We start from the raw sequence: 17,794 nt of genomic DNA, 5'->3' as shown, positions 1-17,794 counted from the left end.
AGTACCCCCTTCCATCTCAGTCAAGACATAACAGAAGTTGAGTCTATAAAATACTCCTACAGGATGTATAGCTTTTAAGTAACTATTGTCGGTAGTGAGGAAATGTGTGTCTGTAAATGGCTGTCTGTGATTTATGTCACAATACGGACTTGCAAAACAAACTGTATGACTTGGAGAGGTATCAAGTATGACCTGAGTAAGCATCATAGATATATAAACCTACATATATCTATAGCAGGTTTATATATCTATGGTAGGCATCAAATTTGACATGGGCCGACAGCAGATACATGAGCTAAACGGGTGGCATCAAGACTATATCAATACCTAAAAGACAAAACACAAAAGCCTTCAAAGTGTCTCTTGTCTGGAATCAGCTTTCAGCAAGTTCCGTTGATTCCTTTCTCGCGAACTTACTTTCGCCCACATTGAGATAGTTTGGCCAAAATGTGCTGATAGACTTGGATTCCTGAAACAAAAAATGCTACAACTTGTCCGGGCAAGTAAACAAGCTTACATTCATCATATAACACAGAGCTGAAACCAAATTTAAGACGAATACTTGTAACCTAAGCCTTGTTCCCATATACGCCGCAATAACCGGTGGCAGGATCGCAGGGCTATCGGTGATAAAATGGGAACCTATATATGAGCTGAGTACCGCCGGTAGTTGCAAGCAGTCAACGCAACAATTCAGTGTAATTCAACTTTCATAAAGAGCCGCAGGCAAAAACTTTCTGAAATTCATTGTACAGGTGAAGGTCAAAAATTTTGAAATGGCATGGCGAGAGACTATTTTTTATGTGATCATCAGCGACGCAGCTTTATCTAAACATAAGGCGCCGAGCCTAGCGCCGCAAGTGTTTTGGTGCGCAAGTTTACTGCCGGGGTCTCACAGCCAATATAGGAACAGGTAACTGTTCCCTTGGCAACTGTTCCCTTCAGCAACTGTTTCCCTTGGCAACTAATAAACAGGATGTATAGATGAAAATGGATGATTGTTACAATCTTGAAAACTGACAAACAATTCTAAGATAGTCAGCTGGAGAGTAGTTGGGATAGGCTGACTACTGGCAAGGAGCAGCAATGCTAACATCAAGAAAACTACTCACAATAACTTTAAGCTCTTCCTTGGCAGCATCAAGAGTGAGAGACTGGTTGGGATCGGAAAGCTTTTTCTGATTGGCCAGGTTGGCTTGCTGCCTCTGTGTCAGCATATCGTCATACTGTACTAGGCTATAAGGTAGCACTTGCTGACACTGGTCAAGAACTGGGCTTGCTGGCTCTTCCTCAATAGGAGTAAACAAGTTGAAGGGTTGCCTATAGAAAGGTCACAGTTTGAGTCAGAAGACAACTTCTCTAGATTTAAAATCAATCACAAACTTAATAATCAGCTAAGAAAGCTATGATTATGAGTATATCCACTTACCTAGCCTGTGTACCAAACATTAACCCTAGATTTGACAGCAGATTGGCCTGCCAACATCAAGATTTTTTGTGGTTTTAAACAACTACTATTTCTTTGGCCAGTTTTTCCATAAATGACTAAATGCGGTGGGATAACCAAAAGGTCAAGTTAATATGGCAACGTGATGCATGTTGATACAACTGCATTATATATTAAAAGTAGTTACATACAACTGTGGCTAGAATGATGTGTGACAGGTGCAAGAATTTCTTATATTCAAATGCATGACGATAATGCAGATTGATACGTTTTGAACACACATAGATGACAACATATGACAGGTGAAAATTGTTTAAGAGTCAATTGATGCTAATGCTGCTAACTAGTTCAGTGATTTACTTGCTTCCTGTCAGCGTGCAACCAACAATCAAGTTCCTGGAGCATGGACTAGTCTGCCTCAGTGATACAGAGTGCTATAGCTTATTACAGTCATGGCATGAGTAATAATGGTCTCGTCTGCCTCAGTGATACAGAGTGCTATAGCTTATTACAGTCATGGCATGAGTAATAATGGTCTAGTCTGCCTCAGTGATACAGAGTGCTATAGCTTATCACAGTCATGGCATGAGTAATAATGGTCTCGTCTGCCTCAGTGATACAGAGTGCTATAGCTTATTACAGTCATGGCATGAGTAATAATGGTCTAGTCTGCCTCAGTGATACAGAGTGCTATAGCTTATCACAGTCATGGCATGAGTAATAATGGTCTCGTCTGCCTCAGTGATACAGAGTGCTATAGCTTATTACAGTCATGGCATGAGTAATAATGGTCTAGTCTGCCTCAGTGATACAGAGTGCTATAGCTTATTACAGTCATGGCATGAGTAATAATGGTCTAGTCTGCCTCAGTGATACAGAGTGCTATAGCTTATTACAGTCATGGCATGAGTAATAATGGTCTAGTCTGCCTCAGTGATACAGAGTGCTATAGCTTATTACAGTCATGGCATGAGTAATAATGGTCTAGTCTGCCTCAGTGATACAGAGTGCTATAGCTTATTACAGTCATGGCATGAGCAATAATGGTCTAGTCTGCCTCAGTGATACAGAGTGCTATAGCTTATTACAGTCATGGCATGAGTAATAATGGTCTAGTCTGCCTCAGTGATACAGAGTGCTATAGCTTATTACAGTCATGGCATGAGTAATAATGGTCTAGTCTGCCTCAGTGATACAGAGTGCTATAGCTTATTACAGTCATGGCATGAGTAATAATGGTCTAGTCTGCCTCGGTGATGCAGAGTGCTATAGCTTATTACAGTCATGGCATGAGTAATAATGGTCTAGTCTGCCTCAGTGATACGGAGTGCTATAGCTTATTACAGTCATGGCATGAGTAATAATGGTCTAGTCTGCCTCAGTGATACAGAGTGCTATAGCTTATTACAGTCATGGCATGAGTAATAATGGTCTAGTCTGCCTCAGTGATACAGAGTGCTATAGCTTATTACAGTCATGGCATGAGTAATAATGGTCTAGTCTGCCTCAGTGATACAGAGTGCTATAGCTTATTACAGTCATGGTATGAGTAATAATGGACTAGTCTGCCTCAGTGATACAGAATGCTATAGCTTGTTACAGTCATGGCATGAGTAATAGTGGTCTAGTCTGCCTCAGTGATACAGAGTGCTATAGCTTATTACAGTCATGGCATGAGTAATAATGGACTAGTCTGCCTCAGTGATACAGAGTGCTATAGCTTATTACAGTCATGGCATGAGTAATAATGGACTAGTCTGCCTCAGTGATACAGAGTGCTATAGCTTATTACAGTCATGGCATGAGTAATAATGGTCTAGTCTGCCTCAGTGATACAGAGTGCTATAGCTTATTACAGTCATGGTATGAGTAATAATGGACTAGTCTGCCTCAGTGATACAGAATGCTATAGCTTATTACAGTCATGGCATGAGTAATAATGGTCTAGTCTGCCTCAGTGATACAGAGTGCTATAGCTTATTACAGTCATGGCATGAGTAATAATGGTCTAGTCTGCCTCAGTGATGCAGAGTGCTATAGCTTATTACAGTCATGGTATGAGTAATAATGGACTAGTCTGCCTCAGTGATACAGAGTGCTATAGCTTATTACAGTCATGGCATGAGTAATAATGGTCTAGTCTGCCTCAGCGATACAGAGTGCTATAGCTTATTACAGTCATGGCATGAGTAATAATGGTCTAGTCTGCCTCAGCGATACAGAGTGCTATAGCTTATTACAGTCATGGCATGAGTAATAGTGGTCTAGTCTGCCTCAGTGATGCAGAGTGCTATAGCTTATTACAGTCATGGCATGAGTAATAATGGTCTAGTCTGCCTCAGCGATACAGAGTGCTATAGCTTATTACAGTCATGGCATGAGTAATAATGGTCTAGTCTGCCTCAGTGATACAGAGTGCTATAGCTCATTACAGTCATGGCATGAGTAATAATGGTCTAGTCTGCCTCAGTGATACAGAGTGCTATAGCTTATTACAGTCATGGCATGAGTAATAATGGTCTAGTCTGCCTCAGTGATACAGAGTGCTATAGCTTATTACAGTCATGGCATGAGTAATAGTGGTCTAGTCTGCCTCAGTGATGCAGAGTGCTATAGCTTATTACAGTCATGGCATGAGTAATAATGGACTAGTCTGCCTCAGTGATACAGAGTGCTATAGCTTATTACAGTCATGGTATGAGTAATAATGGACTAGTCTGCCTCAGTGATACGGAGTGCTATAGCTTATTACAGTCATGGCATGAGTAATAATGGTCTAGTCTGCCTCAGTGATACAGAGTGCTATAGCTTATTACAGTCATGGCATGAGTAATAATGGTCTAGTCTACCTCAGTGATACAGAGTGCTATAGCTTATTACAGTCATGGCATGAGTAATAATGGTCTAGTCTGCCTCAGTGATACAGAGTGCTATAGCTTATTACAGTCATGGCATGAGTAATAAAGAAGTAAGTTACACGTAGTAATAGTACAAGAATCATTGAACAGAAATACAACTAGCACCAAATGGAAAAGGTAATACAGATATACAAAATACGGAAGTAATCGTAATGATGCGCGACAACTGCAATGAGTATAAGAATAACCAACGAATACGGATGTTACTAGTCAAAATTATGTAACTATGGAGATACCAGTCTCTGCATTTGTAATAGCAAATTAGTGCAGTTATGAGCAAGGAGTTCTACACAAAAAAAGAGATTGAAAAGAAAAAAGACGAAAAAGAGGAAGAGAGAGGGAGAGCAAGCGAGGAGAAAGGGGAAGAGAAACAGTAAGAGAAAAATAGAGGGAGAGAGGGGGTGAGAAAGTGGGAGAGTGAGAGAGAGGAAAGATTGGGAGAGGTATAGAGAGGGAGAGAGAGATAGAAAGAGAGGGAGAGAGAGGGGAGAGAGAGGGAGAAAGAAAGCAAGAGGAAGAGAGGAGAAAGGAGAGAGAGAGAGAGACAGGGAAGAGAAGGCTAAAGGACGAGTGAGGGAAAGTGGGAGAGTGAGGGATAAAAAGGAAGGGAGAAAGAGCGAGAAAGGAAGAGAGAGGGAAAGAAAGAGAGAGAGAGAGGGAAAATAGGAAGAGAGAGAGAGGAGGGAGAGAGGGGGGAGAGAGGGGGAAGAGAGGGGAGAGAGAGGGGAAAGAGAGAAGGAGAGAGAGGGGGAGAGGAAGAAAGGGGGAGAGAAAGAGGAGGAGACAGGAAGAGCGATGGGGGAGGGGAGGGGGAAAGAGAGAAGGAGAGAGAGGGGAGAGAAAGAAAGGGGAAGAGAGAGAGGGGGAGACAAGAAGAGCGACGGGGGAGGGGAGGAGAGGGGGAAAGAGAGAAGGAGAGAGAGGGGGAGAGAAAGAAAGGGGGAGAGAGAGAGGGGGAGACAGGAAGAGCGACGGGGGAGGGGAGGAGAGGGGGAAAGAGAGAAGGAGAGAGAGGGGAGAGAGAGGGATTAGTAATTGACAAAAAGGAGGAAGTAATTGCGCAGACAATTATATGAAATGCAAACAGGCAAGTAAAAGGAACTAGAATTACTAGATGTTAGTACAAGTACTGGGTATATGGTGAATGACTGCAAGCATGGACTAGAGACAGACCCTTAGTACTTCTGAGTAACTACAACATGAACCAGAGAAGGTAGAATCTGGTCAATGAGTTACCTGGTGACTGCTGAAGGTTGCTGAGACTCTTGTCTCCACTGCGCCACTCTGTGTTCCTGTTCTTCTGTCAAGGTATCTCCCTCAGTATCACTCAGGTCAGGGATGTCTAATGACGGATCGTAAGCGGGTGATACAGCATCATGTAAAGCAGAGGCTTCAATGTCTCCAACAGCAGTAGTTGGTTTAGTCGGGCTGATGACGCAGCAGACATCCGTCTGCAACAGCAATGATAGTTAAAAAACTTTGGCCAATGTATTTTGCAATAGCCTGTCTTGACAAACTGTTGTTTTTGCGGAGTTGTTCCCCCGTCGAGCGAGCGAGAAACGCAACAGCTTGTCACAAGACGTACTGCACCCGATGCATCAGCTGCACTTATAGGGAGTTGTTCTCTTCCGTCTATGCGGCTTAGTTGCGATGTTATATCGGTCGCTCCATTGGTAATCATAACTGATTTCGCGCAAAAATGTGTGTAGAAAAAAATAAGATTACAACGTTTAACCAAAGGCTGTTGGTTGTTTACAACTCGGTTGTAAACTTAAGTAAAACTTAAGAATAAAATAAATTGAAAATAAAATTCATAAGAACAAATAAAACTCACTGATACAAAAATAGAAATTAAACTGACTGAGTGCACAAATAACGACATGTTTAGTCGCTGTTGTTGCCTAAGTTCTCAAGTTCTACTAAAGTTTATCGCAGAGACTGGTTGCTGGTTAAACGCTGCAATCTTTTTTTTCTACATAAATTTTTGCGCAAAATCCGTTATGATTACCAATGGAGCGACCGACATAGCATCGCAACCAAGCCGCATAAACGGAAGAGAACAACTCCTTATAAGTGCAGCTGATGCATCAGGTGCAGTACATCTTGTGACAAGCTGTTGTGTTGCTCGCTCACGCGACGTGGGACAACTCCGCAAAAACAACAGTTTGTCAAGACAGGCTAATTTTGCAAGTGCATACATGTATGAGACGATACCAAACTAGTGAGCCCTACAGCAGTATTAAAATATAATTAAAATTTGCACTTGAAGCCATTATAATACTTATTATTATACTTACTATTATTATTGTGGTAAGTTACAAACAATTAAGACAGCTTGGTAAACCTTTTGATAGTTCTTGAGAGTTTTAGATGGAAAACCTGTTTTGTACAAGAGCAACTTCTAAAGTTGCTAAAAATTGTTCTACTAAAAAAGAATTCAAGTTGTCATTTTAAATCTTGAGAAGATATGTATTTGACGAGACAAAAAGGAAACTGGTCAATTTATGCCTGTTCAGTTTAATCACTCTATCTTCATACTGAAGCTTAGGAATAGTATTCTGAGGGATATAGTTATATAGATATAGTAGTGATGAGATCAGTGTGTACATTCTAGCCTCTCACAGACGGTTTGTAGCTTGCTATCATGCAAACTTTCAAGGCAAGCAATGATACATTCTAAACTTGTTACAACCAATTGGTAGATACTCCTGAATGGAAGAGAGAGAGAGAGAGAGAGAGAGAGAGAGAGGGAGAGAGAGAGGGAGAGAGAGAGGGAGAGAGAGAAGAGAGAATGACATGTGTCTGATAGTGCCAACACTATGTAAATAATTATATATTTCATAAAGAATGAATCCTATTCTTTTCAACTAGTCCTTCTTAGTTTACTGCTAATAAAATACAACCCGTGGTATCCTACTCCTGTACTTACTCTATATATTAGAGTATAACATGTACACTATTGTACAGTAAGGATACAACCCATGGTATCCTACTCCTGTACTTACTGTATATATTAGAGTATAACATGTACACTATTGTACAGTAAGGATACAACCCATGGTATCCTACTCCTGTACTTACTCTATATATTAGAGTATAACATGTACACTATTGTACAGTAAGGATACAACCCGTGGTATCCTACTCCTGTACTTACTCTATATATTAGAGTATAACATGTACACTATTGTACAGTAAGGATACAACGGATGGTATCCTACGCATGTACTTACTGTATATATTAGAGTATAACATGTACACTATTGTACAGTAAGGATACAACCCGTGGTATCCTACTCATGTACTTACTGTATATATTAGAGTATAACATGTACACTATTATACAGTAAGGATACAACCCGTGGTATCCTACTCATGTACTTACTGCATATATTAGAGTATAACATGTACACTATTGTACAGTAAGGATACAACGGATGGTATCCTACGCATGTACTTACTGTATATATTAGAGTATAACATGTACACTATTGTACAGTAAGGATACAACCCGTGGTATCCTACTCATGTACTTACTGTATATATTAGAGTATAACATGTACACTATTATACAGTAAGGATACAACCCGTGGTATCCTACTCATGTACTTACTGCATATATTAGAGTATAACATGTACACTATTGTACAGTAAGGATACAACCCGTGGTATCCTACTCATGTACTTACTGCATATATTAGAGTATAACATGTACACTATTGTACAGTAAGGATACAACCCGTGGTATCCTACTCATGTACTTACTCTATATATTAGAGTATAACATGTACACTATTGTACAGTAAGGACGCATGCTATAGACTAGTAAATAAAGGTGGGCACATAGCGCTCTCTCGAACTGGTTTTCTGAGGATGTTCAGCTAGGCATTGCCTAGTTATCTTTGTACAGACTGTTTGAACAGGGTCAGGTAACTCCCTAATTGAAGTCGATATGATAAAAAACATGCCCTCCAAGCTACGTTTCACAATTTGTAAAGCCATCAAATGACTTTTTTGCCATTTCATTAGTTGAGAGCAAGACATTGATTTTTTAACGACACTATAACAAAATACTCACTAAAGGCTGGACATTACAAGTGCACAAAACTGTAGATGCCCTGTTGGTAAAGAAAACAAGTCCTAGATTAGAAAAATTCTATCAACATTTTATCAAATCTATTTGAGAAATTACTTTTCATTAAAAAACTTTTTATTGTAACATTTATAAAAACATATGGAGATGCGTGAAACTATTTGTTGTTCCTAATACCTACAAATTCACTATAAATATTCTATAGATATTCTATAGATATTCTAAGGTCAACTAAAATACAATTTCTCACGCCGATGGTATACAGTGGGAATATAAGAAAAAGTGAGTGAGAGGAAGTGAAATTTTTCATTCAAAAAGTAAAGGCACACATGAAACGCAAGTGCAAATTGTACTTCAATAAACATGGTAACTAAAATACTATATACTATATATGTTTGTCATTCACATGTCCTGTTACAGCAATGAACTTTTTAGAATGAAAAACGCACTTCACACTATATTTGAGCTAGAAACCTCCAGGTCTGCAGACAGGTGTGCTAAACCGCTTGGCCAAACGATCGCATGGCTTACTATGGAATACTTGCACACATACTTATTACACCCGCCAATCTTTAATACAGGCTTCACCTAACACGCTTTAAGATCATGAGACAATATTTTTCCTAACGCTGGCTCAAGTTACCATAAGGGCTGCTTCAATACGGCCCTGCTCAAGTTACCATAAGGGCTGCTTCAATACGGCCCTGCTCAAGTTACCATAAGGGCTGCTTCAATACGGCCCTGCTCAAGTTACCATAAGGGCTGCTTCAATACGGCCCTGCTCAAGTTACCATAAGGGCTGCTTCAATACGGCCCTGCTCAAGTTACCATAAGCTGCTATATACTATAGCTATCTATCTAAACATCAGCTATACACTATTGCTATCCATCTAAACATCTGCTACATATTAAAGCTATCCATCTAAACATCTGCTATATACTGAAGCTATCCATCTATACATCTGCTATATATTATAGCTATCCATCTAAACATCTGCTATATACTATAGCTATCCATCTAAACATCTGCTATATACTATACTTACTATTGCTATCCATCTAAACATCTGCTATATACTATTGCTATCCATCTAAACATCTGCTATATACTATAGCTATCCATCTAAACATCTGCTATATACTATTGCTATCCATCTAAACATCTGCTATATACTAAAGCTATCCATCTAAACATCTGCTATATACTAAAGCTATCCATCTAAACATCTGCTATATACTAAAGCTATCCATCTAAACATCTGCTATACGCTATTGCTATCCATCTAAACATCTGCTATATACTAAAACTATCCATCTAAACATCTGCTATACACTATTGCTATCCATCTAAACATATGCTGTATACTATAGCTATACATCTAAACATCTGCTATATCCTATAGCTATCTATTCATAACATCTGCTATATGGTATACAAACTATATATAATCTTTATATAGCCAACTCAAATGCAGCCAAAAATATGAAGTCTTCTTTCTTACCAAATCAGAAACGATGTGCCTCTGTTTATCAAACTGCAAGATATCATCTGGCCTGTTATCTATGATTCTCTTTGCTTGGGCTGTGTTAGCCTGTGCTCTTTGATACATTTCTCGCAGATAGGCTACGCGTGTAGCGTACTCATTCTTATGTCTATATCTCATGTCTTCTCGGGCTATCTCCGATTCATCATCCGAGTCATCGGATGCTGGTCTGAGACAGTGTAAGTCTGGCACATCCATCTACAAAAACAATATGGCTGACAGTATGGCTGTTAGAGTGTTCAGCACAACACTTTAGTTGTTTGTAGTAAATGGTCTGGTAATGTAGGCAATAGTGCATGCAACAAAGGATATCCCAGTTTTTGTTATAAAGGGACAGATATGAAACTAGGGGTGTAACAGAGACGGACATAAAACTAGGAGTGTAACAAAGACAGATATAAAACTAGGGGTGTACCAAAGACAGATATGAAACTAGGGGTGTAACATAAACAGATATGAAACTAGGGGTGTAACAGAGACAGATATGAAACTAGGGGTGTAACAGAGACAGATATGAAACTAGGGGTGTAACAGAGACAGATATGAAACTAGGGGTGTAACATAGGCATGCATGTTTACTAGTAAAGTAGGATTTAACAAAGTCACTTCTAAAAGTAGGGTTATAAGATTTTTGCAAGTAAAAAGGTGTATAACAAGGTTTTCCAGACAACATGTAAAACATTGAAATGTGAAGAACAAATCTTGATATGTAAAAGTTTCAGTTACCCGAGGACACCTCTTCTCTAGCGCTGCAGCTGCTGCTTTAGCTATTTCAGCGGGAGACAACTTCTTGTTGCCCGACATCGGATTTAGATTTGTGTTCATCTAAAATCAATAAAACGCGATTGCTGAAATACATGTACTATCATGTATAATTCTTAGAAAACAAATCTAAATCGGGATGGTAAGAACTACAGAAATAAGCTTATGATAATAGATAAAACTACAAAATCTTAATAACCAAGTTATGAGCAAAATGTCAAGGTCATGAAATCACTGCCATCACATCAGTTTTACAGATATAGGCCATAAGACCACAATCACAAAAATACTCTGCTAAAAAAATTATCTAAAGGTGCTGCTGGCCTGAAATAGTGGAAGATGATTCTCAAAAGTATAGATGCAGAGGTTTAACCATGAAAAAACTACGCAAAGTTATCGTAATACGAAACACTAGCAGAGGTGACAAAGACTAACATAAGGAATCTGCAGAAAATAACCGAGTATAGCCATGAGTCATTTTAAAGGAGTCAAGAGGGAGAGTTCTAGTTATCAGGCGCATTTGGTAATCAATAACATGTCTAGAGTCGTCAATATCTTGTCTAGGGTCATCAATAACATGTCTAAGGTCATCAATAACATGTCTAGGGTCATCAATAACATGCCTAGGGTCATCAATAACAAGTCTAGGGTCATCAATAACATGTCTAGGGTCATCAATAACATGTCTAGGATCATCAATAACATGTCTAGGGTCATCAATAACTTGTCTATCAATTTAACTAAATAAAGCTATTATAATCATGAGAATACAGATCTGTTGACTAACTCATAGACATACAGAAGGTGAGGCACACCATCACTATTGTATAGTCAATACTGAGTGCTGACCAACTGTAACATCCACAACAGGCGGCTAACAGAGTAGCTGGCCAACCCTCAAGTTCCAACTGTTATTTCACATCCTTCAGCAATCTATAGCTAAAATCCCTATTGAAACAAAGCTTAAGGACTGTCTCACCTCTTTCTTTGGAATACCTTTGGAACTAGGTCTTGATGACATATGACTAATGTTTTCTCTGCTTTCTTTTATTTTACTCAATGGTCTTTCTGTTTTCTTCCCAGTTCCAATCCTCAATGTTTCTGAAGCTTTCCTTGCAGCAAAGTCATCTGTGGAGATCAATAATAAATGGAATAAAGCATCAAGGAATGCAGAGGTGTCGCTTTATAACACTGATTTACTAAGGCTGCCAAATAGTTAACATCTTTTGCTGTTATGAACTTGTCAAGCTAACTACTAGACAGGAAGGAAAAAAATGTTTGGGTTAACCCAAATTAATGTGGATAAGTGAAAGTGAGAGGAGAGGTGAAAAAAAGAAGAGAAAGACAGAGGTGAAGATAATAAGATGACTGAGATATAATACTATGGTAATAATATAGCAACATGATACTCTAATAAAACGACTGAGAAAAAAATGCCTTGAAAGAACAGCGATGGAGACAAAATGGGGAGAGATAGACGGGGGGTAGAGAGAAGGTGAAAGAGAGACGGAGAGGTGATTGAGCAAAGGTGAGAGACAGATTGAGAGGTAATAAAAAGAAGGTGGATGAGAGATGTAAAGGTGAAAAAGAAAAGGTGAAGGAAAATAGAAGGGTGATAAAGAGGTAGAGGAGAGATAAAGGAGTGATAGATGAGAGGTAGAGAAGTGGAGGAGCAATAGAGGAATGATAGAAAGGAGGTGAAGGAGAGATAGAAAGGTGAGAGAGAGGAGGTGAAAGAGAGATAGAGAGGTGAGAGAGAAGAGGTGAAGAAGAGATAGAGGGGTGATAGAGGCGAGGTGAAGGAGAGATAGAGAGGTGAGAGAAAGGAGGTGAAGAAGAGATAGAGGGGTGATGGAGGCGAGATGAAGGAGAGATAGAGAGGTGAGAAAGAAGAGGTGAAGGAGAGATAGAGGGGTGATGGAGGCGAGGTGAAGAGGAAATAGAGAAATGATAGAAAGGAGGTGAAGGAGAGATAGAGAGGTGAGAGAGAGAAGGTGAAAGAGAAATAGAGAGGTAAGAGAGAAGAGGTGAAGGAGAGATAGAGAGGTGATAGAAAGGAGGTGAAGGGGATATAGAGATGTGAGAGAGAAGAGGTGAAAGAGAGATAGAGATGTGAGAGAGAGAGGAGGTGAAGGAGAGATAGAGAGGTGAGAGAGAGGAGGTGAAAGAGAGATAGAGATGTGAACGAGAGGAGATGGAAAAATAAATAGAGCAAAGATGAAGAAAATAAGAGAACATGAAAATAAAGCAGCGAGGGATGAAGACAGAGATTATTGAGAAATACCCACCAGCATAGCAACCGAAATACCCACCAGCATAGCAACCGAAATACCCACCAGCATAGCAACCGAAATACCCACCAGCATAGCAACCGAAATACCCACCAGCATAGCAACCGAAATACCCATCAGCATAGCAACCGAAATACCCACCAACATAGCAACCGAAATACCCACCAGCATAGCAACCGAAATACCCACCAGCATAGCAACCGAAATACCCACCAGCATAGCAACCGAAATACCCACCAGCATAGCAACCGAAATACCCACCAGCATAGCAACCGAAATACCCACCAGCATAGCAACCGATATCCTCAGCAGCTGAGACTCCGTTCCTAAACTCTGCCAATTCATCATCAGTTTTGAGAAAACCGGCACTTTTTAGCTTGTGCTCCACTTCTAGTAACTAGTTGCAAACAGAATAACAAAAGCTATTGTTATAGCATTTATGTTGTACTAAAATGTTTGGCATTATTAATTACGGTGTAGTAGATGTTACAAACATTCAGACTAAAAGTAGCCATGTAATAAAAACAACTTTAGTCTAGTCACCTATCATGCTTGGATTATGAGTTCCGAAAATTGGACAAAAGCAACTGCTAAAAGAGGTTACATTGTACATAGATTGCTTGTGTTATACCATTACAAAACATGGAGATACAGCGCAGTACAATACACAGACCTAAAGTACAGTAAACGAACCTACAATACAGTACACAGACATAAAAATACAGTAAACAAGCCTACAACACAGTACACAGACCTACATCACACAGATCTACAACACAGTACACAGACCTATAATGATACATTACGCAGACATAGAATACAGTACACAAATATACAATACAGTACACATACCTACAATACAGTACACATACCTACAATACAGTACACAGACATACAAAACAGTACACAGACATACAATAAATACACAGACCTACATAAAATACAGTACACAGACCTGCAATACAGCACACAGACCTACAATACAAAACACAGACGTGCAATACAATACCCAGACCGATGATACTGTAGAAAACTCACGGTGAGCCTGGCAGACTTGGGAATATTTGTTTTCACTGGTCGATTTTTTATTTTCTTAGACACTGTACTGCAGGTGATGTTCTTTTTCTGTAAAGAGGCAGCTTTCACTATTGAAGTGTCTGCTTTTTATTACAAAGTTTACAGGACTAGACAACAGCTAACACAATTTAATATTAACACTGAGAAGCCGCTACCTGTTAAGAAATATATGAGTGTGTTAAATGGCACACTTTGGGTGAGAGACCTCTATAAAAAGGTGCTCCGTAACGGTTTGTATTAATAGTATTGGAACTGGATAGCAGAGTAAAATATCATATCGACATGTTCAATAAGAAAATCTTTTGTAGCGCAAAAATTTTAATCTTCCTTTGACAAGTAACTATGCATTAAACTCTAATGAATTTATATTGACAAAAACAACTCACTTGTTTTGATTTGCTAGCTTCATCACGGCTTGGCAGGAGAGTGACAGGTGATGCAGGTTTTTTGTCTAGCTCTAGAATTTTATCTCTCAATTGACTCATATATCTATTACAATAGTAGTCTTTCATCTGGTGATAGTCATCTGCTTCCTGTAGCTCTTTCTGTTTATGTACATATAGTAATACACAGAGAGCTGTTTATATGCATATAGTAATACACAGAGAGCTGTTTATATACATATAGCAATACACAGAGAGCTGTTTATGTACATATAGTAATACACAAAGAGCTCTTTATGTACATATAGTAATATATAGAGAGCTGTTTATGTACATATAGTAATACACAGAGAGCTGTTGATGTACATATAGTAATACACAGAGAGCTGTTTATGTACATATATTAATACACAGAGAGCTCTTTATGTACATATAGCAATATATAGAGAGCTGTTTATGTACATATAGTAATACACAGAGAGCTCTTTATGTACATATAGCAATATATAGAGAGCTGTTTATGGACATATAGTAATACACAGAGAGCTGTTGATGCACATATAGTAATACACAGAGAGCTGTTTATGGACATATAGTAATACACAGAGAGCTGTTGATGTACATATAGTAATACACAGAGAGCTGTTTATGTACATATAGTAATACACAGAGAGCTATTGATGTACATATTGTAATACACAGAGAGCTGTATCAAATACGACAAGTTGTTTATGTTAACCCGAAGACAACAGTATAATTATATATAGGTTGGCCATCAACCGAGATAGGATGAAGCATTGAAATGGGGTATTTATAAAGCACAACTACGTAGATAGCAAAATGCTGAGTGTAATAGATTTATAACGGCTACAAGCTATGGAAGCAAAACAATAAAGTGAAAACCGTAGACAAAAGGAAGCAAGCAAGCGTGTGGTGCAGTCTAAAAAATGTTTAACAAGCTGTCTGGATGTTCTTAATGATCAGGATCGGCAGCTGAAAAAAGTCAAATGTTTGAGTTTATTCTAAAGTTGCTAAATTGCACATTACTAGACAAATATTAGAGATTGTGCAATGCTTTAGGGTATCAGACAGCTTTATGGAAGTAATTTCTAGATCATAAAGGAACCAAATCGGCAAATCGGATGAGAAGCTGATCAAAAGAAGGACATGCTGATATGAACCCAAAACCATTAAAGTAATCATCAAAGAAGGCAGCATTTAAATGCTGCCTGTCTTACTTTTCTTTTTGAACAAAAGAACCTCATTCTGTTGGTATACCATAGTTAATGTAAAGCTTTTGATTGACAAAAGACAAGCAGGGACTGCCGTACTGTTTCGGTACATTCTTATTAAATAAGGCATCAAAGGATGTGCAGTAGCTGTGTGCTTGGCAGAAAGACTAGATGTTGGCTACAGCGACCGTGATAAATACTGCTGCTATAATAGCTAGGTATATATATCCTCTGTTGTAGATTCTTTCAACCATACCAAAATTGCTACTCGGCTTGTATGTTCATATTCATTATGTTCAAAGAGTGTTTGCATGCAAGGTACATGCATTTTATACTTACCAGAAGCTAGTGAGAAACATAAGGAAATAAATTTAAAATATCATATAGATCAAGCAGACAAAAAATGGCTACCATCTGAAAACCTTTGGGTCTGCAGCAAATGGCTTGGCACAAAGTTTGGTGTTTGAATGTACGACCGAATGCTTAGTGGTCATAGCAAACAAAAGCAGTTGCAGCTGTCAACAATAAGTGGTTATTTCACCAAACGCATCTCACTTTTACAGTGGCTGACCAAGTACCTAATCATCTCTCAGACTTGATAACTGCTTGACAGGCCATTGCTAATTGTTGGTAGGTAAATGAATTAAAATACTTTGCTTGAACAAAAATGACTGTGGAACTATTAAAAATATTAAGGCTGGGTTGGCGGGCTGAGGGAAAACAAACAAAAAGTTATATTTGTCCTTGGTTGTTTGAGCAAACATTAAATAAAACATCGAAGTAAAAACAATTCATAAGTCAACAAGATTTGAACCAACTATGAAAAGAAACAGAGTGGTTTGTAAAATCTAAGTATCAGACAGCACAACATCTGAATGAGTTGGTTCAACAATCTATCTTATACAGCTCTGAGACCTGGTACACCTGGTAAAACACAAAAAGTATGATACAGAAAGTAGCTTCAATTTATATTGAAAACGAGTAAATACTTTGTCAATCAATAACTGCTAGTAGCGTACCTTGGTGGGCTTACGAGAAAGACCAAATTCTGATTGGCTAGCTGGTAGGCTCTACAAAATAAAGCTCGATTAATACATTTAGTCTCGCAAACAAACTAAGCCTTAGCTTTTATAGAATAAGACAAAATGGCTGTTGAAAGAAACAAGTACAAGTGACTTCTTGTAACGCAACCTTGCTACACCTTCACAACTACTTGAGAGTAAAACCTTTTTTGGGTAGTTTTTAAAACAGTTTTTTATTTATCGGCCAAAAAGAAAAGCTCAGCACTTATATTTATTACCACTTATTGCAGGTGCCAAGTAAAGTCGTTTTAGCTTGAAAATTTTTTACTACCAGCTCCAAAAACTGAATTACACATGTATATTCTTATTTCTGAAAAACAGCCAAAAGTTGCAATAGGAACTTTATGTTTGAACTCTCCTTATGTATTTATTCAATAATGAACACATTATATATTTCTCTTAAAGTAAGTAGACAACTCTCTGATTCACCTTAGAGTTGATGATTGACATGATAACTGCGGGTTAAACTGATAGTATCCTAAACTTGGAGCAGTTCTGCAAAAGAAATAAATTAAACCTTTTAATTTAAATTAGAACTAAACGAGCATTGCATACAATAACTGTATATATGTAAAATTATAGTTACAAAATCTGTAATATTACCATAGTAGAACATTAGTTTATTAAACATTTTTAGCTACAAGAAACAACAATGCAGTAAACTTTACACTAGGAGTAAAAATAACAAAAACGACTTTGAAAAAACCAGAAACTTTTGTTATTTGTTTTGAATAAAGTTTACATTTATTGGTAAACGTACACTCATAAAAGTACTAATTTGAAATCTAGATGTTTTAAGAACTATTAAGCGATCACCCAAAAAGTAAATTATAAGGAAAATGTGTAAGTCAGATTTACAATAAATTACACTTAATGTAGTAAAACAATAGCTAAACGTATTCTTTATTGTGCAATGTAATCGCTTTGCTAAGCTCAACTTTTCGTTGATTAGCCTAGTATTGCAT

At 38.2% G+C, this 17,794-nt stretch overlaps 1 protein-coding gene across 1 annotated transcript; it reads right to left on the bottom strand.

The window, feature by feature from the left end:
- Window positions 1-179: 179 nt before the first annotated feature.
- LOC137408135 (uncharacterized) lies at window positions 180-17,279 on the bottom strand. The gene is made up of 11 exons (XM_068094523.1): window positions 17,259-17,279; window positions 16,767-16,817; window positions 14,519-14,677; window positions 14,094-14,180; window positions 13,341-13,452; window positions 11,744-11,892; window positions 10,729-10,827; window positions 9,961-10,200; window positions 5,602-5,816; window positions 1,113-1,320; window positions 180-469 (listed from the first exon to the last, which is right to left on the bottom strand). The coding sequence occupies exons 1-11, from the start codon at window positions 17,277-17,279 to the stop codon at window positions 374-376; spliced, it is 1,437 nt and encodes a 478-aa protein (XP_067950624.1). The 3' UTR covers window positions 180-373.
- Between the last annotated feature and the right edge of the window lie 515 nt (window positions 17,280-17,794).

Source organism: Watersipora subatra, chromosome 11 (genome assembly GCF_963576615.1).
Source record: "Watersipora subatra chromosome 11, tzWatSuba1.1, whole genome shotgun sequence".
Classification (NCBI taxonomy): Eukaryota; Metazoa; Bryozoa; class Gymnolaemata; order Cheilostomatida; family Watersiporidae; genus Watersipora; species Watersipora subatra.
Note: the sequence above shows the minus strand (reverse complement) of the source record. Positions and strands in the feature narration are given on the sequence as shown.

Coding starts and splice junctions, on each gene's coding strand:
- LOC137408135 (XM_068094523.1), bottom strand. CDS start 17,279: ATGTCAATCATCAACTCTAAG. Junction 13,453..14,093: donor CCAAGTCTGCCAGGCTCACC/GTGAGTTTTCTA, acceptor GTTTGCAACTAG/TTACTAGAAGTGGAGCACAA. Junction 10,201..10,728: donor TAGAGAAGAGGTGTCCTCGG/GTAACTGAAACT, acceptor TTGTTTTTGTAG/ATGGATGTGCCAGACTTACA.